The following is a 27,852-nucleotide window of genomic DNA, read 5'->3' on the forward strand; positions in this document are numbered from 1 at the left end:
GATCCATGGGGGTTCTATGGTGCTCAGCGGGGGTCTGTGAGGGGGCTGGGGGGGGTGTTTGGGGAGGGTCTATGGGGATTCAATGGAGGCCTATGAGGGGGTCTTTGGGGGGTCCATGGGAGCTCAATGGGGATCTGTGAGGGGGCTGGGGAGGTTCTATGGGGAATCAATGGGGATCTATGAAGGGGCTGGGGGGGGTCTATGGGGGTTCTATGGGGACTCAATGGGGATCTATGAAGGGGCTGGGGGGGTCTATGGGGGTTCTATGGGGACTCAATGGGGATCTATGAAGGGGCTGGGGGGGGTCTATGGGGGTTCTATGGGGACTCAATGGGGGTCAATGAAGGGGCTGGGGGGGTGTATGGGGGTTCTATGGGGACTCAATGGGGGTCAATGAAGGGGCTGGGGGATGCCGGAGCCGGGGGGAGGGGGGCGGTCTCAGTTCCGTGTCTCCGCCCGGCCCCGCCCCCCCGGTGACGTAGTCCCGTTTGAAATCACCCCACGCGAGGCCCCGCCCCCCCCGCGCTGCCCTTGAAATGGGAGCGGAGCCGCGATCGCGATCGTGATCCTGCTCCGGGCCCCGGCACCGGCAGCGGCCCCCGCCCAGCGCCACCGCGGCTCCGGGATGGGGCCGGCGGCGGCCGCGCTGCTGCGGCTGCTCCTGCTCGGGGCGGCGGCGGCGGCGGCACCGGGAGCAGGTAACGGGGGGGGAGCGGGACCGGGACCGGGGATGGGTGCGGGGATGGGGGGTGTGGGGGAACCGGGGGGTCCCGCTGCTGGGGGGGGAACCGGGGGCATCCGGACACACCGGGGCTCGGCCCCGCCACGAGGTCTGACCCCGCCCCCCCCCCAACGGGGTCCGTCCCCATCCCCCCCCCGGGGTCCGCGTGGGGGAGGACGGGGGTGGGGGGTGGGGGGGAACCGGCGCCGTTCACCGGGACCCCCCCATGGTCGCGGGCGGAGGGCGGGGCTGGTGGGCGGGGATAAGGAAGCGCCGTCCCGCCCGTCCCCCCCCGCGGCGCCGCCAAGGGCCAATCACAGTCCGCGCAACGCCCCGCCCTGCGGCGGACGCGCTTTTGATTGGCGGGAGCGCGGACTGGCCACCCGGCGGGGAAACCCCCGCTGGCCAATGAGAGAGCGGCGCGCCCGGGAGGGCGAGGGGTGGCCACGCCCAACGGGGGCTGCGGGTGTGGCCGGCGCCGGGAATGGGGCTGGGACCCCTTGGAACGGGGCTGGAAAACCCGGAAATGGGGCAGAAAAACCGGGAATGGGGCAGAAAAAACGGGAATGGGGATGGAAAACCGGGAACGGGGCAGAAAAACTGGGAATGGGGATGGAAAACCGGGAGCGGGGCAGAAAAACCGGGAATGGGGCTGCAAAACCGGGAATGGGGCAGAAAAACCGGGAATGGGGATGGAAAACCGGGAATGGGGATGGAAAACCGGGAATGGGGCAGAAAAAACGGGAATGGGGATGGAAAACCGGGAATGCGGCAGAAAAAACGGAATGGGGCAGAAAAACCGGGAATGGGGATGGAAGACTGGGAATGGGGCAGAAAAAACGGGAATGGGGCAGAAAAACTGGGAATGGGGATGGAAAACCCGGAAATGGGGATGGAAAACCTGGGAATGCAGCAGAAAATCCTGGGAATGGGATCCAGGGATCAGCTCCATCCCCGGGCCGCACCCAGGGTCCACGACAGGGTCACCGGGGGCAAAGGTCGCCTCAGGTCATCCGGTCACACCCAACCCCTCCCGTGGCAAAGTCCCGGTACCGGGGGGGGGGTTGGGCTGAGCCCGGTACCGGGGGGGGTTGGGCTGAGGCTGGTACCGGGGGGGGGTTGGGCTGAGCCCGGTACCGGGGGGGGGCGGGTTTGGTCTGACCGGGCTGCCCGCAGGCCCCGGGGAGTGCGGGCGGAGGCAGTTCCGGTGCGGGGACGGTTCCTGCATCGCCCGCTCCTGGGTGTGCGACGGCAGCGCCGAGTGCCGGGACGGCTCCGACGAGACCGCCGAGAGCTGCAGTGAGTGCCCGTGGGCCGTGTGTCACGTGTGTGTCACGTGTGTCCTGTGTGTTGTGTGTGTCATGTGTGTGCCATGTGTCACATGTGTGTCCTGTGTGTGCTATGTGCCATGTGTGTGCCATGTGTCCTGTGTGTACCATGTGTGTGCCATGTGTCCTGTGTGTGCCATGTGTGTGCCATGTGTCCTGTGTGTGCCATGTGTGTACCATGCGTGTCCTGTGTGTGCCATGCACCCTGTGCCGTGCCCCAGGCTCCGTGTCCTGCTCCCCATCCGAGTTCAGCTGCGGGGGACTCCGGGGTCGCTGCGTTCCCCTGCTCTGGCGCTGCGATGGGCACCGCGACTGTGAGGACGGCTCCGACGAGCTGCAGTGCCGTGAGTGCCCCATAGCCCCCATAGCCCCCCATAACCTCCATAGTCCCAATAACCCCCATAGCCCCCCATAACCTCCATAGCCCCCCCCAACCCCCATAGCCCCCATAGCCCCCCAAATCCCCCATAACCCACACAGCCCCCATAACCCTCCATAGCCTCCATAGCCCACATAGCACCCATACCACCCCATAGTCCCCATAACCCCTCATAGCCCCATAACCCCCCCATAGCACCCATCCCCCCCCATAACTCCCCATAGCTCCCCATAGCCCCATAGCCCCCATAACCCCCCATAGCCCCCGTCGTGCCCCCGCACTGACCCGTGCCCCGCAGCGCCCCGCTCCTGCGGCCCGGATCAGCTCCGCTGCGGGAGCGGCTCCTGCATCTCCCGCGCCTTCGCCTGCGACGGGGACCGCGACTGCGAGGACGGCGCGGACGAGGCCGGGTGCCCCCCAGCGCCCCCGTGCGGCGCCGACGCCTTCCGCTGCCTCGACGGCTCCTGCGTGCCCCGGCTCTGGGCCTGCGACGGGGACCGCGACTGCCCCGACGGCTCGGACGAGGCGGCCCCGAGCTGCGGCCCCCCCCGCGCCCCCCGCGCCTGCCCCCCCCTGCAGCTGCGCTGTGGCTCCGGGCGCTGCGTGCCCCGGCGCTGGCGCTGCGACGGCACCGAGGACTGCGCCGACGGCGCCGACGAGCGCGGATGCGGTGCGCGAACACCCCCCTCGGACCCACACTGAGCACCGTGTGCGCCCCATTGAGCCCATCTGCACCCCACTGAGACCCCTGTGCCCCACTGAGCCCATCTGCACCCCATTGAGCACCATGTGCGCCCCACTGAGACCCCTGCACCCTGTTGATCCTCATCAGCACCCCATTGAGCACCATGTGAGCCCCATTGAGACTCTACACCCCACTGAGCACCATGTGCACCCCATTGAGCCCATGTGCACCCCATTGAGCACCATGTGTGCCCCATTGAGACCCCTGCACCCCACCGAGACCCCTGCATCCCATTGAACACACAATGAGCACCATCTGTGCCCCACTGAGACCCCTGCACCCTGTTGATCCTCATCAGCACCCCATTGAGCACCATGTGAGCCCCATTGAGACCCCTGCACCCCACCGAGACCCCTGCATCCCATTGAACACCCCATTGAGCACCATCTGTGCCCCACTGAGACGCCTGCACCCTATTGAGATCCCTGCACCCCATTGAGCACCATGTGCACCCCTCTGAGACCCATTGGCACCCCACTGATTCCATCTGCACCCTGTTGATCCCATCTGCACCCCCTTGCCCCCCTGTACCCCACTGACCCCCATCATCACCCCAATTCCTCCCCGTCCCCCCCCCCCCAATCCCTGGTGCACATTCGGGAGTGGGCACAAGTTTTGTGGTGCAGGTTGAGTGTGTGTGTGGGGGTCCCTCATGGGGTGCAGATCAGTTGGGGGGCACCGGCCCGCTCTGACCCCCCGTGCCCCCCCACAGCCGCCGTCTCGTGCCGCCCGGACCAGTTCAGCTGCGGGGACGGGCGCTGCATCCCGAGGCTGCGGCGCTGCGACGGCGAAACCGACTGCGCCGACGGCAGCGACGAGGCTGAGTGCAGGAACGGTGAGCGCGGGGGGGGGCGCCATGGGGAGGAGTTGGGGGTCCCATGGGGGGGGCTCTGACACCCCCTGTGTGTGTCCACCCCCAGTGACCGCCTGTGCTGGGTTCCGGTGCCGCTCCGGTGAGTGCATCCCCATGGAGCGCGTCTGCGACCACCGCCGCGACTGCCGGGATTGGTCGGATGAGCCCCTCAAGGAGTGCGGTAGGGCCGGGACGCCCCCACAATGAGGGACCACGTTGGGGGAGGGTCGGGTCTGGGCGTCTCCCCCCTAACCCACACCCCCATTTGGGCTCCGTTCCCCCCCTCCCATAGGGGTCAATGAGTGCCTGGACGGCGGCGGCTGCTCCCACGTGTGCCGGGACCTGCCCCTGGGCTACGAGTGCCTGTGCCCCGACGGCTTCCGGTTGGGCCCCGATGGACGGAGCTGCCTCGGTGAGTGCTGACCCCCCCCCCCCGAACCCCATTATGGGACCCCCCAACTCCCATCCATGGGAACCCCTATGGGCTGCCCCCGACCCCCGTTGTTCCCGCAGACATTGACGAGTGCCAGGACCCGACCGCCTGCAGCCAACAGTGCCACAACCTCCCGGGCTCCTACAAGTGCGACTGCGGGGGTGGCTACAGGCTGGACCCCGGCACCAACGCCTGCCGCGCGCTCGGTGAGGCCCGAGCCGCCCCCCCCCCCCCCCGCCATGAGCCCAATTCATCGGCCTTCACCCCAAGTCTGGTGCTGGGGAGGGTCCATGGGGGACGCTGTGGGTGCCTGGCGCTCCGCTTCCATGGGGTGTCCCTGGTGGGTTGGGGTGTCCGTGGTGGGGGGGATGCTGCGGTTCCCTGCGTCCACAGGGGGTTGCTGCAGTTCCATTTGCGTCCACGGGGCGGCGCCTCGTTTACGGCGCTGCAGTTCCATTTGCGTCCACGGGCGGCGCTGCGCGCGCCGGCTCCGCTGTTCCACGCGTGCCCCCGGGGGGATGCTGCAGTTCCACGTGTGCCCACGGGGCGGCGCTGCTCACTGCCGGCTCCCGCAGGGCCGCCCCCCGCGCTGCTGTTCTCGCTGCGGCACGAGCTGCGGGAGGTGGCGCTGGACGGCGCCGGGTACCGGCGGCTGCTGGGGCCGCTCAAGCACCTCGGGGCCCTGGACGTGCACGTGGGAAACGGCTCCGTGTTCTGGGCCGACCTCAGCCGGGGGCGCATCTACCGGTGAGCAACCCCCGGGACCCGCATCCCATCCCAAACCCATCCCATCTGATCCCACTGAATCCCATCCCCATCCCCATCCCATCCCCATACCAAACCCATCCCAATACCATTCCCATCCCTATCCCATCCCATCCCCATCCCATCCCATCCTACTGCATCCCATTTCAACCGTTCCCCATCCCATCCCATCCCATCCCCATCCCATCTGATCCCACTGAATCCCATTGCCATCCCATCCCCATACCAAACCCATCCCAATGCCATTCCCATCCCTATCCCATCCCATCCCCATCCCATCCCATCCCATCCTACTGCATCCCATTCCAACCCTTCCCCATCCCATCCCATCCCATCCTACTGCATCCCATTCCAACCCTTCCCCATCCCATCCCCATCCCATCCCATCTTACTGCATCCCATTCCACCCCTTCCCCATCCCATCCCATCCCATCTGATCCCACTGCATCCCATCCCATCTCATCCCCATACCAAACCCATCCCCATCCATATCCCAGTGCCGTCCCCATCCCTATCCCATCCCATCTGATCCCATTGAATCCCATTCCCATCTCCATCCCATCCCCATCCCAAACCCATCCCCATCCCTATCCCATCCCCATCCCAATGTCATTCCCATTCCCATCCCATCCTACTGCATCCCATTCCACCCGTTCCCCACCCCATCTCATCTGATCCCACTGCATCCCATCCAAACCTGTCCCTATCCCATCCCCATCCCTATCCCATCCCCATCCCTAGCCCATCCCTATCCCCCCCCCCATCCCCATCCCATCCCTATCCCACCCCCATCCCATCCCCATCCCTATCCCATCCCTATCCCCCCCCACCTCCATCCCATCCCTATCCCACCCCCATCCCATCCCTATCCCTATCCCATCCCTATCCCACCCCCATCCCAATCCCATCCCATCCCATCCAAATCCCACCCATCCCCTCCCGCAGGTCTCCACTGGCCGGCACAGCCAATCCCCCCCAGCAGGTCCCGGTGGTGGAGCTGGGCTCGGGGACCCCGGACGCCATTGCTGTGGATTGGCTCCATCACCTCCTTTACTGGACCGACTCCGGCCTCGGCTCCGTGTCCGTGGCGGACGCCAGCGGTGCCTGGAGCCGGACGCTGCTGCAGGAGGAGGGAGCCAAACCCTGCGGCATCACCGTGGACCCGCTGCAGGGGTACGGGGGGCATGGGAGGGGGCAGATGGGGAGGGCACAGGGAGATGGGGGTTGACGGCTCTGCACCCCCCCCTCCAGGTTCCTGTACTGGACCGACTGGGGAGCCAGCGCCAAGATCGCTCGGAGCCGCCTCGATGGCTCTGATGCGGCACCACTGGTGACCGAGGATGTGGAGTGGCCAAACGGGATCACCTTGGGTGAGCGCTGGTGCTGCCTTGGTCCCATCCCCATCCCTTCCCCATCCCATCCCATCCCCATCCTGTCCCCATTCTCATCACATCCCATCCCCATCCGTGCCCATCCCCACCCTGTCCCCATCCCCATCCGTGCCCATCCCCACCCTGTCCCCATTCCCATCACATCCCATCCCCATCCTGTCCCCATCCCATACCCATGCATTCCCCGTGCCCATCCCCATCCTGTCCCCATTCCCATCCCATCCCCATCCTGTCCCCATTCTCATCGCATCCCATCCCCATCCTGTCCCATCCCATCCCCATCCCTTCCCCATCCATGCCCATCCCCATCTCATCCCATCCCATCCCCATCCTGTCCCCATCCCATTCCCATCCCCATCCCTTCCCCATCCGTGCCCATCCCCATCCCATCCCCATCCTGTCCCCATCCCCAACCCCATCCCATCCCATCCCATCCCATCCCCATTGCATCCCCACCTCACGTCTCCCCTGCCCCAGATCTGCCCTCCCGGCGCCTGTTCTGGGTGGACGCACGGCTCCACTCCCTCTCCAGCGTGGACGTGGACGGGGGCCGGCGCCGGACACTGCTCATGGACCCCGCAGTGCTGGTGCAGCCGTTCGCCATCGCCGTGTTCGAGGTGAGCCCCCCCCGGGCCCTCCAGGGTGCCCCATTCCCCATTCCCATCCCCATTCCTATCCCCATTCCCATCCCCATTCCCATTCCTGCAGGAGTGGATTTACTGGAGCGATTCCCAGCTCGGGGCCGTGTTCGCGCTCGGGCTCCACTCGGAGCCGGGGCCACAGCGGCTGCTTCAGGAGCGGTTCCCGGTGCAGGGATTGGTGCTGGTGCATCCCCTGCGGCAGCCCACAGGTACCGGGTCCATCCATGTCCATCCGGGTCCAACCCATGTCCATCCGTGTCCATCTGTGTCCATCCAGGTCCATCCCATGTTCATCCATGTCCATCCCATGTTCATCCATGTCCATCCCATGTCTATCCATGTCCATCCTATGTTCATCCATGTCCATCTGTGTCCTTCCATGTCTGTCCCACGTCCATCCCATGTTCATCCTGTGTCCCTATGTCCCTGTTTCCATCCCATCTCTATCCCCATTCCCATTCCCCCTCCTGACCCCTGTGCCCCTCCCTGCAGCCCCCTTGGCCCCTCTGGACGTGGCCCTCCCACAGCCCCCCGCCAGCGGCCATGAGGGGGTCCTGGAGCCCACAACCAGCACTGAGACCCCTGGGACCCCCAACAGCACCGGCACATCCGGCAACGCCACCGCAGGTACCGGCCCCATAGCCCAACCTCATAACCCAGCCCCATAGCCTAGCCCCACACCCACCCCTCTTCCCTTCTCCCCCAGGCAGCCGTGGCGGTGCCGTGGGTCCCGTGGGCAGCAGAACAGCATTGACGGCGCTCGCGGTGATGCTGCCACTGGGTACATTTGTGGGGGATTCCCCATTGTCCCTTATGGAGGGGAGGGGTCCCCATTGTCCCTTATGCGGGGGGTGTCCCAGTGGTCCCTTATGGGGGGGGAGGTCCCCATGGTACCTTATGGGTGGGGTTCCCATTGCCCCTTATGGGGGGGGGGGGCCCATGGTCCCTTATGGGGGGGTCCCCATTGTCCCTTATGGTGGGGTTCCCATTGTCCCTTATGGGTGGGTCCCCATTGTCCCTTATGGGGGGGACCATGGTCCCTTATGGTGGGGTCCCCATTGTCCCTTACGGGGGGTGTCCCCATTGTCCCTTACGGGAGGGTCCCGATGGTCCCTTATGGGGGGGTCCCCATTGTCCCTTATGGGGGGGCCCCCATGGTCCCTTATGGGGGGGTCCCCATGGGGTTACCCAATGGGTGCCAATGGGGTCCCTGCTGACACTGCCTCCCCCGCAGCGGTGCTGGTGCTGGTGGGTGCCGCTGCCCGCGGGCTCTGGCGCTGGTGGCGGCGCCGCAGCACCCAGAGCATCAGCTTCAGCAACCCCGTGTTCCGCAAGGCCGGGCACCAGGAGGAGGAGGAGGAGCCGCTGGGGGTGCCCCGGGCCCCCCTGGTGAGCGCCGGGGTCCTATGGGGCAGGGAAGCTCCATGTGGGGGACTATGGGGTGGGGTGGGGCTTCCTATGGGGGTTATGGGGGGTGGGTCCCTGTGGGGGCTTATGGGGCAGACGGAGGCTCCATATAGGCACTTATTAGGCAGGGGGGGTCCCTACAGGGGACTATGGCTCCATGTGGGGGACTATGGGGTGGGGTGGGGCTTCCTATGGGGGTTATGGGGGGTGGGTCCCTGTGGGGGCTTATGGGGCAGACGGGGGCTCCATATAGGCACTTATTAGGCAGGGGGGGTCCCTACAGGGGACTATGGGGAAGGGGGGGGCTCCCTATGGAGGGTTATGAGGCAGGGGAGCTCCCTATGGGGAGTTATGGGGATGGGGGGCTCCCTGTGGGGGGTTATGGGGCAGGGGTGCTCCTTATGGGGGGCTATGGGGCAGAGGAGGGCTCCACTGGCGTTCTGTGGGGCAGGGGTATCCCAATGGGGTCCTATGGGGCAGAGAGGGCCTCCTATGGGGGGCTGTGGGGCAGGGGGAGCTCCAATGGGGCTCTGACCCCCCTGCTTCTTCCCCCAGGTGCTGGATGATGACGTGGCCTGAGCTCGGCACCGCGCAGTCATGCGTGTTCCTCAGCGCCAGGGCACGGCCACGCACGTGCGGGGCTGGACCTGCTCATATGTGGTCACATGTGGTTGTATGTGGTCACATGTGGTCGTATGTTGTTGGATGTGGTCATATGTGGTTGGATGCGGTCAAATGTGGTTGGATGTGGCTGGATGCGGTTGTGTTCATGTATGTGGTCGTATGTGGTCACATGTGGTTGTATGTGGTCACATGTGGTTGGATGCGGTTGGATGTGGCCAGCCTGGACCACGCGTGTTTGTGCGTGATGCTGCGCACGCCTCAACACGGGGCACCCGTGGCACACACGGGCTCTGCACGCCAGCACACGTGTGCACACGCAGCAGGTGCTGCTTTGAACCAAAAACTGTGAAACTGAACCCAAAACGTGGCCTTGGGGGGAGAGGGGGGTGGGAGGGCCCTGTGGCGATGGAGCCCCACCATGACAAATACAGGGGTTATTTATTTCCCTCCCTTGTGCTGCCTCCTCCTTCCCCCCCCCCCCCCCCCCGACCCCCAAGTGCCCCGGTTGTGGGTCCTGGTGTCTGGAGGTGCTTTATTGGCAGGGGAACATACCAAAAAGGGGGTGGGGGGAATGCAGGGTGATGATGTCACAGGGTGTCCTGTGACGTAACGAGGCTCTCGTATGACGTCACGCAATGTCATGTGGCGGCACCGCAGGGACCTGGGGGTGGCTGGAACACACATGGAAGAGGTCACGTGATGCACATGGGGGGGGGCACTCATCACATGCATGGGGGGGTCACGTGTCACACACGTGTGGGCGGGTCTCACCCCTCCTCCGCCTCATGGTACTCGCTGTCATCAGAGGAGCTGGGGGGGGGGAAAAGGGGGTGAGAGGACCCCAAACCTGCCTCATCCCCCACCCTGTGACCCCAAGCCTGCCCCCATTCAGCCCCCCCACCTGCTGCTGCCCCCCACGGGGGGGTCTCCATCGCCTTCGGCTCCATTGGCTTCACCTGGCGGCTCTAGGAGATGGAGGGCGGGGTGAGGCTGGAGCCCCCCAGATCCCATATGCCAGATCCATGTCCCATATCCCACATTCTATATCCCATATCCCATGTCCGCATCCCATATCCCCTAGTATATGTTCTATATCCCATATCCCATGTTCATGGCCCATATCCTGTATTCCATGTCTGTGTCCTATATTCCATGTCCATATCCCCTATCCTGTGTTCACATCCCATATCCCATGTCTATGTCCTATATCCCTTGTTCCGTGTCCTGTATCTGTATCCCATATCCCCTATTCCCTATCCCCCACCCGTGTCCATGTCCCATATCCCATATCCCCCATCCCATGCCCCTGTCCTGCTCACGCTGTCCCAGCTGGGCCCGGGCCTCCCGCAGCTCCTCCAGTGCCCGGCGCAGGCGCTGCTCCAGCTCCGCCACCCGTCCTGGCAACGCCACGGCCCCGTCCGTGCCCACGGCCACCGAGCGGCGCCCCCGTGGCAACGCCAGCGCCCGACCGGGGCTGGGCATGGAGCCGGAGCCGATCCCTGCGATGCCGGAGCTGATGCCAGTGCTGGTGACGGAGCTGGGGCTGATCCTGGTGTCGGGGATGGAGCTGGAACTGATCCTGGTGCTGGGGATGGAGCTGGTGCTGATCCCATTGTCAGGGATGGAGCCGGTGATGCTGGAGCCAATCCCAGTGCTGGTGATGGAACCCGAGCCCATCCTGGTGCTGGTGCTGGAGCTGGAGCTGATCCTGGTGCTGGAGCTGTTGATGCCAGAGCCAGTCCCAGTACCAGCAATAGATCTGGTGATGCCAGACCTGATGATCCCAATGCTGGTGATAGAGCTGGTGACACCAGAGCCAATCCCAGTACCACCACTAGATCCAGGGATGCCGGAGCCGATCCCGGTGATGCTGGAGCCGATCCTGGTGGTGCCGGTGTCAATCTCGGTGATGTCAGAGCTGATCCCGGTGATGCTGGGATCAATCCTAGTGATGCCAGAGCCAATCCCGGTGATGCCAGGGTCAATCCCGGTGATGCCAGCATCAATCCCGGTGATGCCGGAGCTGATCCTGGCAATGCTGGAGCCAATCCCGGTGATGCTGGGATCAATCCCGGTTTTGCCAGAGGTGATCCCGGTGTTGCCAGAGCCGATCCCGGTGATGCCAGAGCCCATCCCAGTGCCCTCGATGCCTCCGTCCCCGTCTTCGGCTCCATCCCCGTGGCTGCAGGCGCAGCCGTGGTGGCTCCGGAGCCGCTCCAGCAGCAGCTGCTTCTCCTCCTGGAGCCGCTCGAGGCGGCGCCGCAGCGCGGGCAGGGCCCGGACCTGCTCCTCCAGCTCCCGCAGCCGCCCCAGCGCCGCCGCCATCTGTGCCCGCACCCCCCGCAGCGCCGCCGGGCCCACCCCGGCCTCCTCCTCCTCGGGACCCCCCCCTGCCCCTGACCGAAGCCGGGCCCGGGGCTCTGGTTCCCGGCCCCCTCCACCACTGCCGCCTGCCCAGGATGCGCGGTGCAGGCGCCGCTGCCCCGGCAGCCGCCGCAGCGTCAGCCCCTGCTCGATGGCCTCCACATAGCCCAGGAAGCCCAGGTCCAGGGTACCCGTATGCCGTCTCCAGCGAGTACCGGGCCTCCCCCGGGACCGCAACCGCCGCTGCCGACCCTGACCGGCGGCGACCTGGAGGGAGCCCCGTGACAGCGGCACCAGCACCGCAGCAGGAGCCCCCATAGGGGGACCCCTCCACTGCAGGACCCCCCCATAGAGCAATCAGGACCAGCCCCACTCTGGGACCCCCCAGTAGCAGGACCCCCCCACAGCGCAACCGGTGCCCCCCACATCCCAACCTGGGACCCTCTCCCTGCCCCCAGTAGAATCAGGAGTCCAAGATTCCGCACCCCATCAAGCCCACCCCCCACCTTAATGCGGACCCAGGGACCCCCCCTTCCCCCCATTGACCTCAGCCCCACGCGATACCCAGGGCTCCCTCCCCATCAGCCCCATGGCTGCAGGGACCCCCCCAGCCCCTCACCTGGGAACGCATCCACTGGCAGGACCTGAGCCATGGCCCCAGCCTGGGGGGGGGGGAAGGACAGAGTCAGCGACAGGGCCCCCCCATCACCCCCCCCCCCGTGTCTCCATCCCCGTGTCCAGCCCCATGGACACGGTCCCCCCCAGTTCCCCTTTTCCCGGGGGCCTCCGCCCATCCCCACGAGGGACTTCGGGTCCCCCCCGCCCCGATAACCGGGGCCATGGGGGGTCGCTGGGCCATGGGGCCGGGGTTAAGGGGTGTCCCTAGGGCCGGAGTTGGGATGGGGGGGCTCGCTCCCTATGCTTGTGTCCGTTCCCCCCCTCCCATCGCCGCTGTTCCCCCTCCGGCGCCTCCTCGCCCGCAGATGGAAGCAATTAAGGGGCGATGGCGGCTCCGGCTCCGCCGCCCCACGGCGGCCCCACGGCCCCATAGCGGACCCACAACCCCCGGCCCCATTGCCCCACATCTGCCCCCCCCCCCCAGCCCTACATCTGGCCGCCCCCCCAAGCCCCACAGCTCCGGATCAGTGCCCATGGAGCCGGGTCTGGGGGGTACCCCCTCCCCCCCCCGTGACCAGCGGCCTCCGTGGGGCGGAACCGAGCCCGGCCCCCCCCGGGACCCCCAAAACCCCCCATTGCCCCCCCCCGGTGCCCCCCGGGCGCTGCCGCCGCTCCGGTACCTCCCGCTCCGCTCCCGCGCTGGCCACGCCCCCTCTGGCCACGCCCCCCGCAATCTCAGCCCCATCCCCAAACCGCGCCCCCCTCCCTCCACAGGCCACTCCCCTAAATCTGGCCACGCCCCCCGGATGCTAGCGGCGCCGCTGATTGGCTGCAGCTTCCCTCCTAAACGGGCTCGCGATCGTCATTGGAGGGCTGGCGCGCGCCGCTGCCGACCCCGCGCTTTTGCCGCCGCCGATTGATTCTGGCTCCTGTCATTCTAAAAAAGCTCCGCCCCCTCCCGCGCCAACCAGTCACCGGCCGCCGTGCGGCTCTCTGCGCTTCGATTGGCTCCGGCCGCCGTCAGGGAGGCACCGCCTCCTCCAATAGGAAGTCGCGGAAGCCCCGCCCACGGCTTTCCGCTTCGTCTTCCAATAGCAGCCGTGCGACCGCCGCCATTGGCGGAGCGCCCCGCAGATCCCGCCCCCCTCCGATTGGCTCATCCCTCCGCCAATCCCCTCCCGCAGCGCCTTCCCGCCCCCCCCCTCCGCCGCGCGCCGGCTCCATTCCCTTTTCCTATTGGCTGCCTCCCACTGCCACTCACCGCAGCGCCGCGCTCCCATTGGCAGCGCCGCCGGCTGCGGGCGGGGCTTCCTCCGCGCCGTCCCAGCGTGCCCCGCGCGGTGTGTGGAGAGCGCGGCCTGTTCCCGCGTCGCCGCCGCCGCCGCCGCCATGTCCGAGTTCAGCGCCGCGGGGCCGCCGCCCGCAGCCGGCCCGCCCGGGGGGGCCCCGCCGCCCGCAGCCGCTTCCGCCGCGGGGCCGCCGCCTCCGGCCGCGGGGGCAGCGGCCCGGGCCCCGGCGGCGCCGGGGGAGGAGGAGGCGGAGCAGGAGGCGGCGGAGGGGGGGGTGGGGGCGGCCCTCCCGCCGGTATCCGGAAGGACGCCTTCGCCGACGCGGTGCAGCGGGCCCGGCAGGTGAGGGGCCCGGCGGGGGGGGAGGCACCGGGAGGCGCCGGGGTCCCCCCCATGCCCCCGCCGCGGCGCCGCGGCCCCTCCCCCACCCTCCCGGTAAGGCCCCGCCCCCCCCTCCCCGGGGGGGGGGGGCGCGAGGGGGTGATGCCACCCCCCCCCCGCGACCTCACGTGACCCCGGGGTGGGGGGGGGCGGCTGTTACCGGGGTGACACCCCCCACACATCCCCTTTATAGTGAGTGTTCAGGGAGGTCACCAGCCCCCCCGTCCCGGGTTATGGGGGGTCCTCATTGATGTGGGGCTGGGGGGGGAGTTTGGTGGTGACCCCCCCCTTCTCTGGGCCTCACAGAGGGGATCCCCCTCATGATGTGGGGGGTTTGGGGGCTCCCCATTGATGTGGGGCTCAATGGCGGGCATCTGGGGGCTCCCCATTGATGTGGGGCCCATGGGGGAGGGTCGGGGTTCCCCATTGATGTGGAGCTCATGGGGGGTGTTTGTGGGCTCTCCATTGATGTGGGGCTCGTGGTGGGGTTTAGGGGTGACCCTCATCTCCTATCGGTGCTATAGGAGGGGTTTGGGGTCCCCCCTTTTTATGAGTCTCAGAGGGGATTTCCTCTGATGTGGGGCCCATGGAGGTGGTTTGGGGGTGAGTCCCCTCCTGTGGGGCTTGAGGGAGCATTTTGGGGGGCTCCCCCCCGTATGTGAGGCTCACAGCAGTGATTGGGGGGGTCCTGCCCCAATGTGCGCCTGGATGCTGGGATTTGGAGGACTCCCCCTTGTTATGGGGCCCACACAGACCCCCCCTTTCTGTGAGGCTTATGGAGAGCTTTTGGGGGGTTCCTCTATAACGGACACTTGGGGGGGGCTTCTTACAAGAGGAAAGACAATGGGGGGGGGGTTGGGTGCTGGGGTGGGCCTCTTTTGGGGGTGCCCTCCCGGCCCCAACCATTCCCTTTGCAGATAGCGGCCAAAATCGGGGGGGATGCGGCTACGACGGTGAACAACAGCACCCCCGACTTCAGTTTCGGGGGGCAGAAACGGCAGCTGGAGGATGGCGGTAAGGGGGGGCACCCCAAAAATGGGGGGAGCACACTGAAAATGGGGGGCACCCCAAGGGGAAGGCACCCCAAAAATGGGGGGCGCACCCCAAAACCCCCCATCTTCCTTCTGGGGGGGGGTCACTGATGGTGTTTCCCCCACCCCAGACCAGCCCGAGAGCAAGAAGCTGGCGGCACAGGGGGACTGTGAGTACGGGGGGGTTAAGTGGGGTGGTATGGGGAGGCTATAGGGTTCCCCCCGGCCTCACTGGGGTTTGGTTCCGTCCGCAGCGCTCCCAGCCCCATTGGGACCCATCCACCCCCCACCCAGGTGAGACCAAAGATGGGTTATGGGGGGGGAGGGGGTTGGGGGGTCTGGGTGGGGGGGTTTGGGGTGTCTAACCCCGCTTTGTGTGTGCAGGTCGACGGTGACGGAAGAATATCGTGTCCCTGATGGCATGGTGGGACTTCAGTGAGTTGGGGGGGCGCGAGGGGTGGGCGGGTGGGTCAGGGGGTTCTCCAATGACCCCCCAATGGTCTCTTGTCCCCCATTTACAGTCATTGGCCGTGGGGGGGAGCAGATCAACAAGATCCAGCAGGATTCGGGCTGCAAAGTACAGATCTCCCCAGGTGAGGGGGGGCAGGACCCCCACTTCCCCATGGGGGCTCCCAAAGAGACACCCCCCTTTTTCCTGCTTGGGGGGTCCCCACTGCTTCCAACCCCCCATCCTCCATTGCCCCATTGCAGACAGTGGTGGGTTACCGGAGCGCAGCGTGTCCTTGACGGGCTCCCCCGAGGCTGTGCAGTGAGTAGGAGCCTGTGCTCCCCCCAGAACATGCGTGTGCCCACCCAAACATGCGTGTGCCCCCCCAGAACATGCGTGTGCCCCATAAACATGTGTATGCCTAGCTAAAACATGCATGTGCCCCCCAGAACATGCGTGTGCCTCTTCTGAACGTGCTTGTGCGCGCCTGAACATGCGTGTGCCCCCCATGAGCACGTGTAGCGCCTTAAAACATGCGTGTGGCTCCCAACAATATGTATGTGCCCCCTAAAAACATGTATCTGCCCCCCCAATGCGTATGTGCCTCCCCAGAACATGTGTGTGCCCCCCCAACACATGGATTGCCCCCAAAACTTGTATGTGTCTCCTAGCAACATGTATGTGTCAGTAAAACACACGTGTGGTCTCCGTAATACGCATTTCCCCACCAAAACGTGTGTGTACCCTGCTAAAACATGCGTGTGCCCTTGCCTAACACACGTGGTCCCCAAAACACACGTGTGCCCCCAGAGTGATGTGAAAGCCCCCCAAACCACCTGTGTGCCCCCCAAAGCACATGTATGTACCCCAGAAACACGTGTGTGCCCCCCAAAACACGCGTGTACCCCTCCAAAACAACACGTGTACCCCCCCCCGTGACCTGTGCCCCCCCTGCCCCGGCAGGAAGGCAAAGCTGATGCTGGATGACATCGTGTCGCGGGGCCGGGGGGGGCCGCCGGGCAGTTCCATACAACGCCAATGGGCAGAACGGGACAGTGCAGGAGATCATGATTCCCGCCGGGAAAGCCGGGCTGGTCATCGGCAAAGGCGGCGAGACCATCAAACAGCTCCAGGTACCGTGCTGGGGGGTGCGGGGGGGGGGGGGGGTGCCCCCTCCCTTCTAAACCCCCCTCTTCTCCCCTGCAGGAGCGAGCCGGGGTGAAGATGATCCTGATCCAAGACGGTTCCCAAACACCAACGTGGACAAACCCCTGCGGATCATTGGGGACCCCTACAAAGTGCAGGTGGGCCCCCCACACACTATAAAGACCCCCCTCAGGACCCTGTCCTGCACCCCTTGACCCCCCTGCTGTGCCCATAGCAAGCCTGTGAGATGGTGATGGACATCCTCCGCGAGCGTGACCAGGGTGGCTTCGGCGACCGCAACGAGTACGGGTCCCGCATCGGCGGCGGCATCGACGTGAGTCCCTAGGGGGGGCCCCCCCCCGTGGTTTTTGGGTGGGGGGGCTCCCCCCCCGTAAGCCCAGCCCCACATTGAGCCCCCCTGGCCCCACTGCAGGTGCCGGTGCCGCGGCACTCAGTCGGCGTCGTCATCGGCCGCAGTGGGGAGATGATCAAGAAGATCCAGAACGATGCTGGGGTGCGGATACAGTTCAAGCAAGGTCAGAACGGCCCCTCCCCCCAACTTCAGCAGGGGCTTTGGGGGGGCCCTCATAGTCAACCCCTTCCCCCCCATAAAGTTTAACACCCCCAATGTTTAATCCTCTTGCCCGCCCACTGATGTTTGACCCCCACCTGCTGTTTACCTGCACACATGTTATTTAATCCCGTTCCCCCCCCCCCATGTTCAAACCCCCCATGGTTTTTAACCCCCCCCGCTGTTTAACCCCATTCGTACCCTTGATGTTTAACCCCCCATGTTCTTTAACTCTCTGTTAAGTCCCCCTATGTTGTTCAACCCCCCCTATTCTGTTTAACCTCATTCACCCACTTGATGCTCACCTCTCCCATGCTGTTTAACCCCCTTCACTCCATTGATGCCCCCCCCCGGTGCTGTTTAACCCTGCCTGTACTGTTTAACTCCTTTCAACACCTTGATGTTCAACCCCCTCCCGGTGCTGTTTAACCCCATTCACCCCATTGATGCCCCTCCCCTGGTGCGGTTTAACACCCCCCCGTGCTGTTTAACCCCATTCACCCCCATTGATCCCCCCCCCCCCGGTGCGGTTTAACACCCCCCGGTGCTGTTTAACCCCGTTCACCCCCATTGATGGCGCCCCCCCCCCCCGCTGCTCCCCCCCCCGCAGACGAACGGGACGGGTCCGGAGAAGATCGCTCACATCATGGGCCCCCCCGAGCGCTGTGAGCACGCCGCCCGCATCATCAACGACCTCCTGCAGAGCCTGCGGGTAGGGGGGGGGCGGCCAGGGGCTCCCCGCCCCCCCGGCGGGGACCGCCCGCCCCTGACACCTCCCTTCCCCCGCAGAGCGGCCCCCCGGGGCCCCCGGGGCCGGGGCTGCCCCCGGGGGGGCGGGGGCGCGGGAGGGGCCAGGGCACTTGGGGCCCCCCCGGGGGCGAGATGACCTTCTCCATCCCCACGCACAAGTGCGGGTTGGTCATCGGCAGAGGTAAGTGGGGGCCCCCCCCCCCCATTAACGTGCCAGCCCCCCCCCCATTAGAACACATCCAAACACCACCCCCCTCCCCCCCGTGTGCGTGTGCCCCTGCCCCCGCAGGTGGGGAGAACGTCAAAGCCATCAACCAGCAGACGGGGGCCTTCGTGGAGATCTCGAGGCAGTTGCCCCCCAATGGGGACCCCAACTTTAAGCTCTTCATCATCCGTGGCTCCCCCCAGCAGATCGACCACGCCAAGCAGCTCATCGAGGAGAAGATCGAGGTCTGGGCGGGGGGGCAGCCCAAAAATACCGCCTTTGTACCCCCCCACCTCCATCATCACCCCCATGCGCTCACCCCGCTACCTTTCGCAGGGGCCGCTCTGCCCTGTGGGGCCAGGACCAGGCCCGGGGGGGCCACCGGGTCCCGCTGGCCCCATGGGGCCCTTCAACCCGGACCCTTCAACCAGGGCCCCCCGGAGCCCCCCCACAGTGAGTAGTGGGGGTTAATGGGGGGTTAAAGATGAGGGGGGTGCTGTATGTGCCCCTCCCATTTTGCACCCCACTCACCGCCTTTCTTCACAGCCCCGGAGGCCCCCCCCCGCACCAGTACCCCCCCCAGGGCTGGGGCAACACCTACCCCCAATGGCAGCCACCGGCCCCCCACGACCCCAGTGAGTATAGACCCCCCCCGGGGCTATTTTGAGGTGTGTCCCCCCCATCTCATCCCTTAGTTTTGGGGTGTCCCCCCATCTCACCCCCTCTTCCTGGGGTGTCCCTCCCCAATCTCACCCCCTGGTTTTGGGGTGTGTCCACCCAGGTAAAGCAGCCGCAGACCCCAATGCCGCCTGGGCCGCCTATTACTCGCACTACTACCAACCAGCCCCCGGGGCCGGTCCCGGGGCAGCCCCCCGGCCCCCACCGCCCCCCCCGTGCAGGGGGAGCCCCCCCAGCCCCCCCCCACCGGCCAGTCCGACTACACCAAGGCCTGGGAGGAATACTACAAGAAAATAGGTGAGTGCCCCCCAAAACGGGGGGGGGGGGGGGGGGGGCCAACATTAAGCCCCCCCCATGGTCCCTGCTGCCACCCCCAACCCCCCCCCCCAAAGGGCTGGTGGAAGGGGGGTCCCAGGCCCTCCTTAAGCTCTAGGGGGGGGAGCTTTGACCCCCTTCTTTATGTGTGTGCCCCCCCCAGGCCAGCAGCCCCAGCAACCTGGGGCCCCCCCACAGCAGGATTACACAAAAGCCTGGGAGGAGTACTACAAGAAACAAGGTAAGGATTCCCCCCCCCACACCCCATACATGGGGGGACCCCCCTCCACACCCTGTAAATGGGGGTGACCCCCCCCCACACTCCATAAATGGGGATTACCCCCCCACATACCCCATACATGGGGGTGCCTCCCCCGCTCACGCTGCCCCTGTTGCCCCCACAGCAGCGCAAGTGGCCACGGGGGGGGGTCCCGGCGCCCCCCCGGCCCCCAGCCCGATTACAGCGCCGCATGGGCTGAGTACTACCGGCAGCAGGCAGCCTACTATGGGCAGACCCCGGGGCCGCTGGGCCCGCGCCCCCCCCCCACGCAGCAGGGACAGCAGGTACCGACCCCCCGCACACCCCATGGGACCCCCCCAAACCCCATTGGGACCCCATGGGACCCCCACACACTGCCCCAAACCCCCCTGGGACCTGCCCTTGGGTCCCCCCAAAACCCAATAGGCCCCCAATTTCCCTTGGGACCCCCCCACTCCATCATCACCTAAACCCCATTGGGACCCCGTGGGAACCCCCCACACTGCCCCAAGCCCTCCCCAAACCCTCGGGCCTCCCCCAAGCCCCCATAGCGCCCCCCTTTCCCTTGGCCTTCCTGCTCCATCATCCCCCATCCTGGGCCCTCCCCATCAATAGCCCCGGGTGAGGGGGGGGGTAAATGCTGCCTCCCCCTGACCCCCCCCTTCTCTCTGCCCCCCCAGGCTCAGTGAACCGAATGTGAAGCCCCCGTCTGTGATCCCCCCTTTTGTTTTCGAGGAGCAGTTGGGGCGAGCGGCGCCCCCCAACCCCCCCCCCAAAACCCACCCCATAGAGGGGGGGTCTCCCCTTTTCCGACCCCACTGGGGGGGCGTCCCTGTCCCGTCCCCCCCCCAAATCCACCCTATTGGGGAGGGGATCCACCTTTCCTCCCCCAACCCAACTCATTGGGGGGGGTCCCCCAAACCCACCCCATTGTGGGGTTCCCCGTTTCCCTCCCCCCCTGCCGCTCACAGTGGCCCCGATCGCCCCCCAGCTCCCGGGGAGCCCCCGGCCCCCCCCGCTCGCGGTAAATGGAACATTCCTCAGAGCCCGCCGGAGCCGGGGACCCCCCCTCCCCCCCCCCCCTCTCCCCCCCCAATGGTTGCTCCCAGCGCGGAGCCCGGATTCCACCTCCCGCCCCCCCCCTTCGGACGCTCGGTTTTTACTTTTTACCGCTTGTTTTTAACTTCACAAATAAACGAGAATGAAAAAACTACCCCGCCCCCCCCCCCCCCCCCGATGTTTTTTTTGGGGGGAAAAAGCTGGGTTTGGAGCTGGGGGTGGGGGGAAAAAAGGGGATTTTAGGGGTGGGGGGGTGGTAGGCCGCCGCTGTTGCTATGGTAACGGAGGGGAGAGGAGGGACTTCCGGCGGCGTGAAGGGAACTTCCGGTCCTGCGCAGTGCCGCGGTGTGAGCCCGGGGGGACTGAGGCGGCGGCGCGGTGCGGCCTTGGGGGATTCATAGGGGTCTATGGGGGGTCTGTGGGGATCCATAGGGGTCTATGGGGGCTCCATAGGGGGCTATGGGGATCCATAGGGGGTATGGGGGCTCTAGAGGGGGCTATGGGGATCCATAGGGGTCTATGGGGCTCCATAGGGGGCTATGGTGATCCATAGGGGGCTGTGGGGGCTCTATAGGGTCTGTGGGGATCTTTATTGGTCTGTGGGGGCTTTATGGGTGTCCAGAGGGGGCCTAAGGGAGCTTTGTAGGGGTCCAGGGGGGTGGTTCCATAGGGGTCCAGAGGGGCCTATAGGGGCCGGGGGTTTCTATAATTGCCGCGGAGGGGTGGGCGTCTATAGGGCCGGGGGTTTCTATAGGACCGGGTCTGTGTCTATAGGGCCCGGGGGTCTGTAGGGCCGTGGGGCTCTGTCTATAGGGCCGGGAGGGGTCTATGGGGCAGGGGGTGGTCTATAGGGCTGGGGGGCTCTATAGGGGCCGGGGGGGGGGGGGGGGGGAGGTGTCTGTAGGGCCGGTCAGCACCTTCCCTCCTCCGCCACTCTCTAGGACCCCCCTGAGCCTCATCCAGAAGCACCGGCGAGCGCCCCCCCATCCCCGGCAGCCATGGCCGCGCTGGTGAGGAGGGGAGGGGGCGGGAAGCCACGGGGACCCAAAGCTTCCCCCCGGCCCCCCCACCCCCCCCCATCTCCCTGTCTCCCCCCAGGGCACCAGCAGCCAAATGGTGACAGAGTACGTGGTGCGGGTGCCCAAGTGAGTGTGGGGGTAGTTTGGGGGGGGGGGGTTGGGGGGCCCGGGGGAGGTTCAGGGGTGCCAATGCTGAGTTCTGCCCCCCCCCAGGAACACCCCCAAGAGGTACAACATCATGGCCTTCAATGCGGCCGACCGGGTCAACTTCAGCACCTGGCACCAGGTGAGGAGAGGAGGGATGGGGTGGGCATGGACAATGGGGGGATACAGGGAGAGGGGGCAATGGGATACGGGGACACGGACGGGGGGCAGATGGGATCTGGGGCTGGGATCAGGGTCGGGGTCAGTGCTGTGACGCTGGCGGCGCTGCCCTAGGCGCGCATGGAGCGAGATCTCAGCAACAAGCGGATCTACCAGGACGAGGAGCTGCCCGAGAGCGGCGCCGGCAGCGAGTTCCACCGGCGGCTGCGGGAGGAGGCGCGGCGCAAGAAGTACGGGATCATCCTGCGGGAATTCCGCGCCGAGGACCAGCCCTGGCTGCTGCGCGTCAACGGCAAGGCCGGCAGGAAGTGAGGCTGGACCCGCGCAGGGTGGGATGGGGGGGGAAGGGATGGGGATGGGAAAGGGTTGGGGAGGGGATGGGGATGGGGTTGGGAAAGGGTTGGGGGGGAAGGGATGGGGATGGGGTTGGGAAAGGGGTGGGGTGGGAAAGGAATGGGGTGGGAAAGGGTTGGAGGGGGAAAGGGACAGAGACAGGGATGGTGATGGGATGGATACAAGAGTGGGGGGAATGTGGAGGCAGGATGGGATGGAGGTGGACATGAAAACAGGGAGGGGGATAGGCTGGGGATAGGAGAGGGGCAGGATGGGCACAGGAAAGACATGGGGCGGACACGAGATGGACACGGGAAGGACACAGGATGGACACGGGATGGACATGCAGTGGACGCATGTTGCCCCCACAGGTACCGGGGGGTGAGGAAGGGCGGCGTCACCGAGAACGCCTCCTATTACATCTTCACCCAATGCCCCGATGGTGCCTTCGAGGCCTTCCCAGTGCAGCACTGGTTCAACTTCACCCCCCTGGCCAAACACCGCACCCTCACCGCTGAGGAGGCCGAGGAGGAATGGGAGAGGTGATGGGGTGGGGTGGGGGCACAGGGACATGGAGATGGGGACCCCTCCAACCCCCCCTGGCCCCATTGTGCGTGTGTGTGTCCCAGCCCCATTGTGTCCCCCCCCAGGCGGAACAAGGTGCTGAACCACTTCAGCATCATGCAGCAGCGGCGCCTGCGGGACCAGGATGAGGAGGACGAGGACAAGGAGAAGGTGGCCAAGAAGAAAGGGGGGGAGCTGCGGATCCACGACCTGGAGGAGGACCTGGAGCTGAGCTCCGAGGACAGCGAGGGCAGCGAGGGCGAGGGTGAGCCCCGGGTGGGTCACGGGATGGGGATGGGGACAGGACCCCCCCAGACTCACCCCTTGTGCAGGGGAGAAGGCCGCCGAGGCCAAGAAGGCAGCGCCGGGGGGGAAGAGGAAGAAGAAGAAAAAGGGCTCCGAGGATGAAGCCTTCGAGGACAGCGACGATGGCGACTTCGAGGGGCAGGAGGTGGATTACATGTCTGACGAGTCCAGGTATGGGCCATGGTGGGGGGGTGCTCGTATGGAGGGGTCCCCATTGCTGCATCCCCCCCCTCACCCAGCCCCACTCTGCCCCAGCAGCTCCGTGGAGGAGGAGGTGGGGAAGGAGAAGGTGACCAAGGAAGAGGAAGGCCCCAAAGGTGGGGATGGGAATGGGGGGGGTGGGAATGGGACATCCCATTCTCCTGCAGGAGGGGGGCCCTGTCTGTGTGTCTGTGTCCCCACTGTGCCCCCCCCTCCCTGCAGGCATTGATGAGGCCAGTGAAAGCAGTGAGGACAGCGAGGAGGAGAAGGCGCCCGAGGAGAAGGAGGAGGAAGAGGAGGAGAAACCGGCCCCAACGCCACAGGAGAAGAAGAAGAAGAAGGGTGAGACACCCCCCCCGACCCCCCCGGGGGTGCTTTTTGGGCTGAAACCCGCCAGATTCAGCCCCTGGAACCATCCCACCCCCAAGACAGCAGCGATGAGTCCCAGACCTCGGAGGAGAGTGACATCGACAGTGAGACCTCGTCCGCGCTCTTCATGGCCGTGAGTGGGGCCCCCATCCCCGGGGGGGGTTCCCATGTCCAGGGGGGTCCCCTGACCCCCCCTGTGCCCCCACTCATAGAAGAAGAAGACCCCACCGAAGCGGGAGCGCCGTGGCTCAGCCACTAGCTCCCGCGGAAACAGCCGCCCCGGGACCCCCACCGAGCCCCCCCCCAGCACCGGCAGCACCCTGCGGGCAGCAGCCTCCAGGCTCGAGCAAGGTGAGGGGGGCAAAGGGCCCCATGGGTCCCTATGGGCTGGTGGGGGGCCAGCAGCTCTGACCCCCCCCCCCCCCAGGGGCTGTAAGGGGGGGGGGGGTGTGGTCGGAGGGAGTTGGGGTCCCCCATGACCCCCTTTGCCCTCCCCCAGGGCGCCGCATCCCCCCGGAGCCGCCTGCTGCCAAGAGGCTGAAGCTGGAGCCAGGGCCACAGCCACCATCGGGAAATCCACTCCCAGCAGCGGGTCAGTAATGGGGGGGGGCACCCATTGACACCCAGTAACACCCCGGAGACACCCAATAACACCCCTCAGCCAGCACCCAATAGCCAGGGCTGTGTTGGGGTGCATTGGGGCTGTGTTGGGATGCACTGGGGTACATTGGTGTCCCCACAGCACAGCGAGGTGCAGCTGACGGAGGAGACCGTGCTGTGCATTGGGGTGCATTGGGGCTGTGTTGGGATTCATTTGGGCTGTATTGGGGTACATTGAGGTGCATTGGGGCTGTGTTGGGGTACATTGGGGTTCATTGGGGCTGTGTTGGGGTAGATTGGGGTGCATTTGGGCTGTATTGGTGTACATTGGGGTGCACTGATGTACTTTGGGATGCACTGGTGTCCCCATGGCGCAGGGAGGTGCAGCTGACGGAGGAGACCGTGCTGTGCATTGGGGTACATTGGGGTGCATTGATGTACATTGGGGTACGTTGGTGTCCCCACGGCGCAGGGAGGTGCAGCTGACGGAGGAGGCCGTGCGCCGGTACCTGACGCGGAAGCCCATGACCACCAAGGACCTGCTCAAGAAGTTCCAGACCAAGCGCACGGGGCTGAGCAGCGACGCCACCGTCAACGTCCTGGCGCAGATCCTGAAGCGCCTCAACCCCGAGCGCAAGGTCATCGGCGACAAGATGCACTTCTCCCTCAAGGAGTAGGGACCCCACCCCGGGGGGGTCTCGTTGTGGGGGGACCCCAATAAACGCTGGGAGGAGCCAGAGCCGTGTCCCAAGGGGGAAGGGGGCATTTGGAGGGGTCCATGGGGGTGTTTGGGGATGGAGGGGGGGAAGACACACCTGGTTCGAACAGCCCGCTCAGCCCCGCCCCCCACCTCCCATTGGATAACGGCGGTGACCAATCAGCACCGAGCGCAGGGCATGCTGGGGAGATGTAGTCCCAGCCAAAGGGCACAAAACCACAAGTGTGGGGCTGGTGGCCCCTCCCCGCCCCAAATCCCCATGTGGGACACTATTGTGACCCCCAAATCCCACACAGACTCCCCCAGTCCTCCATGTGCCCCCCCCGCCCAACACTCACCGGGCTCCCCAGCCCTTTAATGCCTTTAATACAATGGAGATCACAAAACACTTGGCGGGGGGGCCCCAATGGGGCTCAGGAGGCCGGAGGGGGGTTGGGGGTCACGGGGGGAGCCAGGGGGGGATCCTTCTGCACCAAGCAGGGCTCATCCTCGCCGCGGGGGGGGGGATGCACCAGGACCCGGTCCAGGAGCCCGAACTCCTGTGCCTCCACGGGGCTCAGGTACCGGTCCCGCTCCATGGCTGCCTCTGGGGGGGGGGCATAGGGGGGTTAAAATGGGGTTAAGGGGGGCTACGGGGGATCCGGGGGGGGACCCTCACCGATGACGCTTAGCGGCTGCCCCGTGTGCTTGGCGTAGATGCCGTTGATCTGGCGCTTGAGCTGCAGGATCTCCTCAGCCTGGATGGCGATGTCGGTGGCCTGGCCTGGGGGGGGACACGTGCACAACATGGGGTGGGGGTCCTTCGTATCTATTACACCCCCCCCCCAAAGTGGATCCATCCCCCTGTACATATTACCCCCCCCGCCAGGGGACAGTGTCAACCCCTATGGGGAGCTCTCACCCAATATCCCCCCCACAAGGCAGTTCCATTCCCAATGGGGGGGGGGGGGGGGCGGGGCCTCCGTTCTTATACCCCCAAGCCCATTCCAATCCCCCTGGAGGCTACCCATACCCATTCCCCTCCATCCTCAATAGGGGTCTCCTCATACCCATTACCCCCCCTCCCCCCGAGACTGTTCCAGCTCCTATAGGAGGGCTCCCCATACCCGTTCTACCCCCCCCAAGGCAGTTCCATTCCTATGGTGGGGGGGGGTGCTCCATTCTTATAGCCCCAAGCCCATTCCAACCCCCCCTGGAGGCTCCCCATACCCATTACCACCCCCCCAAGATGGTTCTATCTTTAATGGGGGTCCCCTCGTACCCGTTACCCCCCCATACCCGTTACCCCCTCCATACCCGTTACCCTCCTCCCAGAGACTGTTCCACCCCCCTGTACCCATTTCCCACCCCCTCCACTGAGGGGGTCCCCCCCTGAGGGGGTCCCCCCGTACCCGTCACCCCCTGGGGGGTCCCTCCATACCCGTGCCCCCCCCGAGGGCTGGTGCACCATGATGCGGGCGTTGGGGAGCGCGTGGCGCTGCCCGGGGGCCCCCCCCGCCAGCAGCAGGGAGCCCATGCTGGCCGCCTGCCCCACGCACCACGTGCACACCGGGTTCAGCACGTACTGCATCGTGTCGTAGATGGCCAGGCCCGATGTCACCGCCCCACCTGGGGGGGGGGCACCCGTTAGAGGGGTCACCCGCCCCCCCAAGACGCACCCCCCGCTTCAACCACCCTCCAAATAGGGCTCACCGGGGCTGTTGATGTACATGTGGATGGGCTTCGTGTTGCTCTCGGACTGCAGGAACAGGAGCTGGGCAATGACCAGGCTGGCCAGGGAGTCATCGATCTGTGGGGGGCATGGGGGTTATATGGGGGTTATAGAGGGGTATATGGGGGGGTTATGGGGGGCCTATTAGGATGATAAGGAGGGGGGTTATGGGGGTTATAGAGGGGCATATGGGGGGTTATGCAAGGGGGGGTAATATAGGGAAGGTTAAGGGGGGTATACTGGGGTGCTATTAGGATGATAAGGAGGAGGCTTATGGGGGTTATCAGGGGCATATAGTGGGGTTATGGAAGGGGGGTGATATGGGGGGGTTATGGAGGGGATATTGGGGGGGCTATTGGGGTGATAAGGGAGTTATGTGGGTTATAGCGGAGTATATGGGGCAGTTATGGAAGAGAGGGGATACTGGGGTGTTATTGGGATGATGAGGTGGGTTATGGGGGTTACAGGGGGCATATGGGGAGGTTATGGAAGGGGGGTGATATGGGGGGGTTATGGAGAGGACATTGGGGGGGGCTATTGGGGTGATAAGGAGGGGGTTATGGAGGTTATAGAGGGACATATAGAGGGTTATGGAAGGGGGGATGATATGGGGAGTGATATTGGAGTGATAAGGAGGGGGGCTATGGGGGTTATGAAGAGGGGATGTGGGGGGCTATGGAGAAGGGGTTTGGGGGATTATGACAAGGGGATATGGGGGGTACAGAGAGGATGAAGAAGGGCTATAGAAGAGGATAAGGAGGTACACGGGGTCCAGATGGGGCTAAGGGGGGGTTATGGAGGGGTTGGGGGAGCACCCCATAGGTGCTAACGGAGCCCCCCTGCTCACCGGGCCCATGACGCAGACGATTCTCTCCCGCAGCAGCCGCGAGTAGATGTCGTAGGCGCGCTCCCCGCGGCCCTGGGGGGGGTCACAAGGCAGGGGGGTCTCATGGGTGGCGGCCTCATGTGGGGGGTGTGCCGGTACCGGGGGAGGGGGGGCGCTCACCGTCTGCTCCACCACGATGGGGATCAAGGGGGGGCCGCGCGTCGGCGCCGTCCGGTGCAGGCCGCGGGCGCCCGCCCAGGCCCGGCAGAGGCCGCGCTGCGAGGCAAGAACGGGGTGGGGGGGGAGGGTGTAAGGCCGGGGAGGAACCGGAAGCTCCGGCCCCCCCCCCCCCCCTCCCCCCGGGATCCTTCCCCGGTACCGGGATCCCCTCCCCAATCCCGGTGCCCACGGCCCCTCACCGCCACCACAGGCCTCATCGTGCCCCGGAAGCACTTGGAGGACCCCGGAAGTGCCCCCCTA

General features: G+C 65.9%; 4 protein-coding genes across 5 annotated transcripts; 3 read left to right on the plus strand and 1 right to left on the minus strand.

Annotated features, from left to right (window-relative positions):
• The first annotated feature begins 534 nt into the window (after nt 1-534).
• LDLR (low density lipoprotein receptor) lies at nt 535-9,311 on the plus strand. Its single transcript, XM_061443868.1, has 17 exons — nt 535-698; nt 1,898-2,020; nt 2,271-2,393; nt 2,727-3,098; nt 3,886-4,008; nt 4,094-4,207; nt 4,319-4,438; nt 4,540-4,665; nt 5,035-5,206; nt 6,170-6,397; nt 6,476-6,594; nt 7,093-7,232; nt 7,324-7,465; nt 7,749-7,883; nt 7,963-8,037; nt 8,491-8,645; nt 9,219-9,311. Exons 1-17 carry the CDS (start codon nt 626-628, stop codon nt 9,240-9,242), a joined length of 2,364 nt encoding a protein of 787 aa, XP_061299852.1. The 5' UTR covers nt 535-625; the 3' UTR covers nt 9,243-9,311.
• Nucleotides 9,312-12,802: 3,491 nt separating this feature from the next.
• On the plus strand, nt 12,803-20,139 carry KHSRP (KH-type splicing regulatory protein). Its single transcript, XM_061443873.1, is given in 26 exon segments — nt 12,803-12,945; nt 13,216-13,900; nt 14,857-14,953; nt 15,102-15,140; nt 15,225-15,264; nt 15,355-15,402; nt 15,490-15,563; nt 15,682-15,739; nt 16,382-16,441; nt 16,443-16,551; nt 16,625-16,664; nt 16,667-16,722; nt 16,800-16,898; nt 16,998-17,095; nt 17,742-17,847; nt 17,925-18,066; nt 18,175-18,335; nt 18,427-18,512; nt 18,514-18,543; nt 18,637-18,725; nt 18,872-18,930; nt 18,932-18,958; nt 18,960-19,065; nt 19,247-19,324; nt 19,463-19,647; nt 20,023-20,139. Coding segments are annotated over 26 exon segments (2,724 nt in total). The 3' UTR covers nt 20,032-20,139.
• A 1,192-nt stretch (nt 20,140-21,331) lies between these two features.
• Nucleotides 21,332-24,800, plus strand: GTF2F1 (general transcription factor IIF subunit 1). 2 transcript variants are annotated; one of them, XM_061443880.1, is made up of 13 exons: nt 21,332-21,411; nt 21,500-21,546; nt 21,634-21,706; nt 21,859-22,052; nt 22,449-22,619; nt 22,728-22,906; nt 22,974-23,118; nt 23,203-23,264; nt 23,371-23,490; nt 23,577-23,650; nt 23,730-23,868; nt 24,017-24,113; nt 24,590-24,800. In XM_061443880.1, the coding sequence occupies exons 1-13, from the start codon at nt 21,400-21,402 to the stop codon at nt 24,792-24,794; spliced, it is 1,518 nt and encodes a 505-aa protein (XP_061299864.1). In that variant the 5' UTR covers nt 21,332-21,399; the 3' UTR covers nt 24,795-24,800. The 2 variants fall into 2 exon arrangements, with proteins under 2 accessions (XP_061299864.1, XP_061299863.1); XM_061443879.1 differs by lacking the exon at nt 24,590-24,800 and having other exon boundaries at nt 23,206-23,264; nt 24,017-24,125.
• A 433-nt stretch (nt 24,801-25,233) lies between these two features.
• CLPP (caseinolytic mitochondrial matrix peptidase proteolytic subunit) lies at nt 25,234-27,844 on the minus strand. Its single transcript, XM_061443881.1, has 7 exons — nt 27,792-27,844; nt 27,553-27,648; nt 27,394-27,465; nt 26,528-26,624; nt 26,255-26,443; nt 25,494-25,598; nt 25,234-25,421 (listed from the first exon to the last, which is right to left on the minus strand). Exons 1-7 carry the CDS (start codon nt 27,807-27,809, stop codon nt 25,249-25,251), a joined length of 750 nt encoding a protein of 249 aa, XP_061299865.1. The 5' UTR covers nt 27,810-27,844; the 3' UTR covers nt 25,234-25,248.
• Between the last annotated feature and the right edge of the window lie 8 nt (nt 27,845-27,852).

Source organism: Pezoporus flaviventris, unplaced genomic scaffold, assembly GCF_033815535.1.
Source record: "Pezoporus flaviventris isolate CSIRO_AGI_PZ_B2104156 unplaced genomic scaffold, CSIRO_AGI_Pfla_v1 ptg000554l, whole genome shotgun sequence".
In the NCBI taxonomy this organism is placed as follows: Eukaryota; Metazoa; Chordata; class Aves; order Psittaciformes; family Psittacidae; genus Pezoporus; species Pezoporus flaviventris.

Coding starts and splice junctions, on each gene's coding strand:
- LDLR (XM_061443868.1), top strand. CDS start 626: ATGGGGCCGGCGGCGGCCGCGCTGCTGCGGCTGCTCCTGCTCGGGGCG. Junction 7,233..7,323: donor TCGCCATCGCCGTGTTCGAG/GTGAGCCCCCCC, acceptor CCATTCCTGCAG/GAGTGGATTTACTGGAGCGA. Junction 8,038..8,490: donor CGCGGTGATGCTGCCACTGG/GTACATTTGTGG, acceptor CCTCCCCCGCAG/CGGTGCTGGTGCTGGTGGGT.
- GTF2F1 (XM_061443880.1), top strand. Junction 21,547..21,633: donor TACGTGGTGCGGGTGCCCAA/GTGAGTGTGGGG, acceptor GCCCCCCCCCAG/GAACACCCCCAAGAGGTACA. Junction 22,907..22,973: donor CGAGGGCAGCGAGGGCGAGG/GTGAGCCCCGGG, acceptor CCCCTTGTGCAG/GGGAGAAGGCCGCCGAGGCC.
- CLPP (XM_061443881.1), bottom strand. Junction 27,466..27,552: donor CCATCGTGGTGGAGCAGACG/GTGAGCGCCCCC, acceptor GACCCCCCCCAG/GGCCGCGGGGAGCGCGCCTA. Junction 25,422..25,493: donor GCAGCCGCTAAGCGTCATCG/GTGAGGGTCCCC, acceptor CCCCCCCCCCAG/AGGCAGCCATGGAGCGGGAC.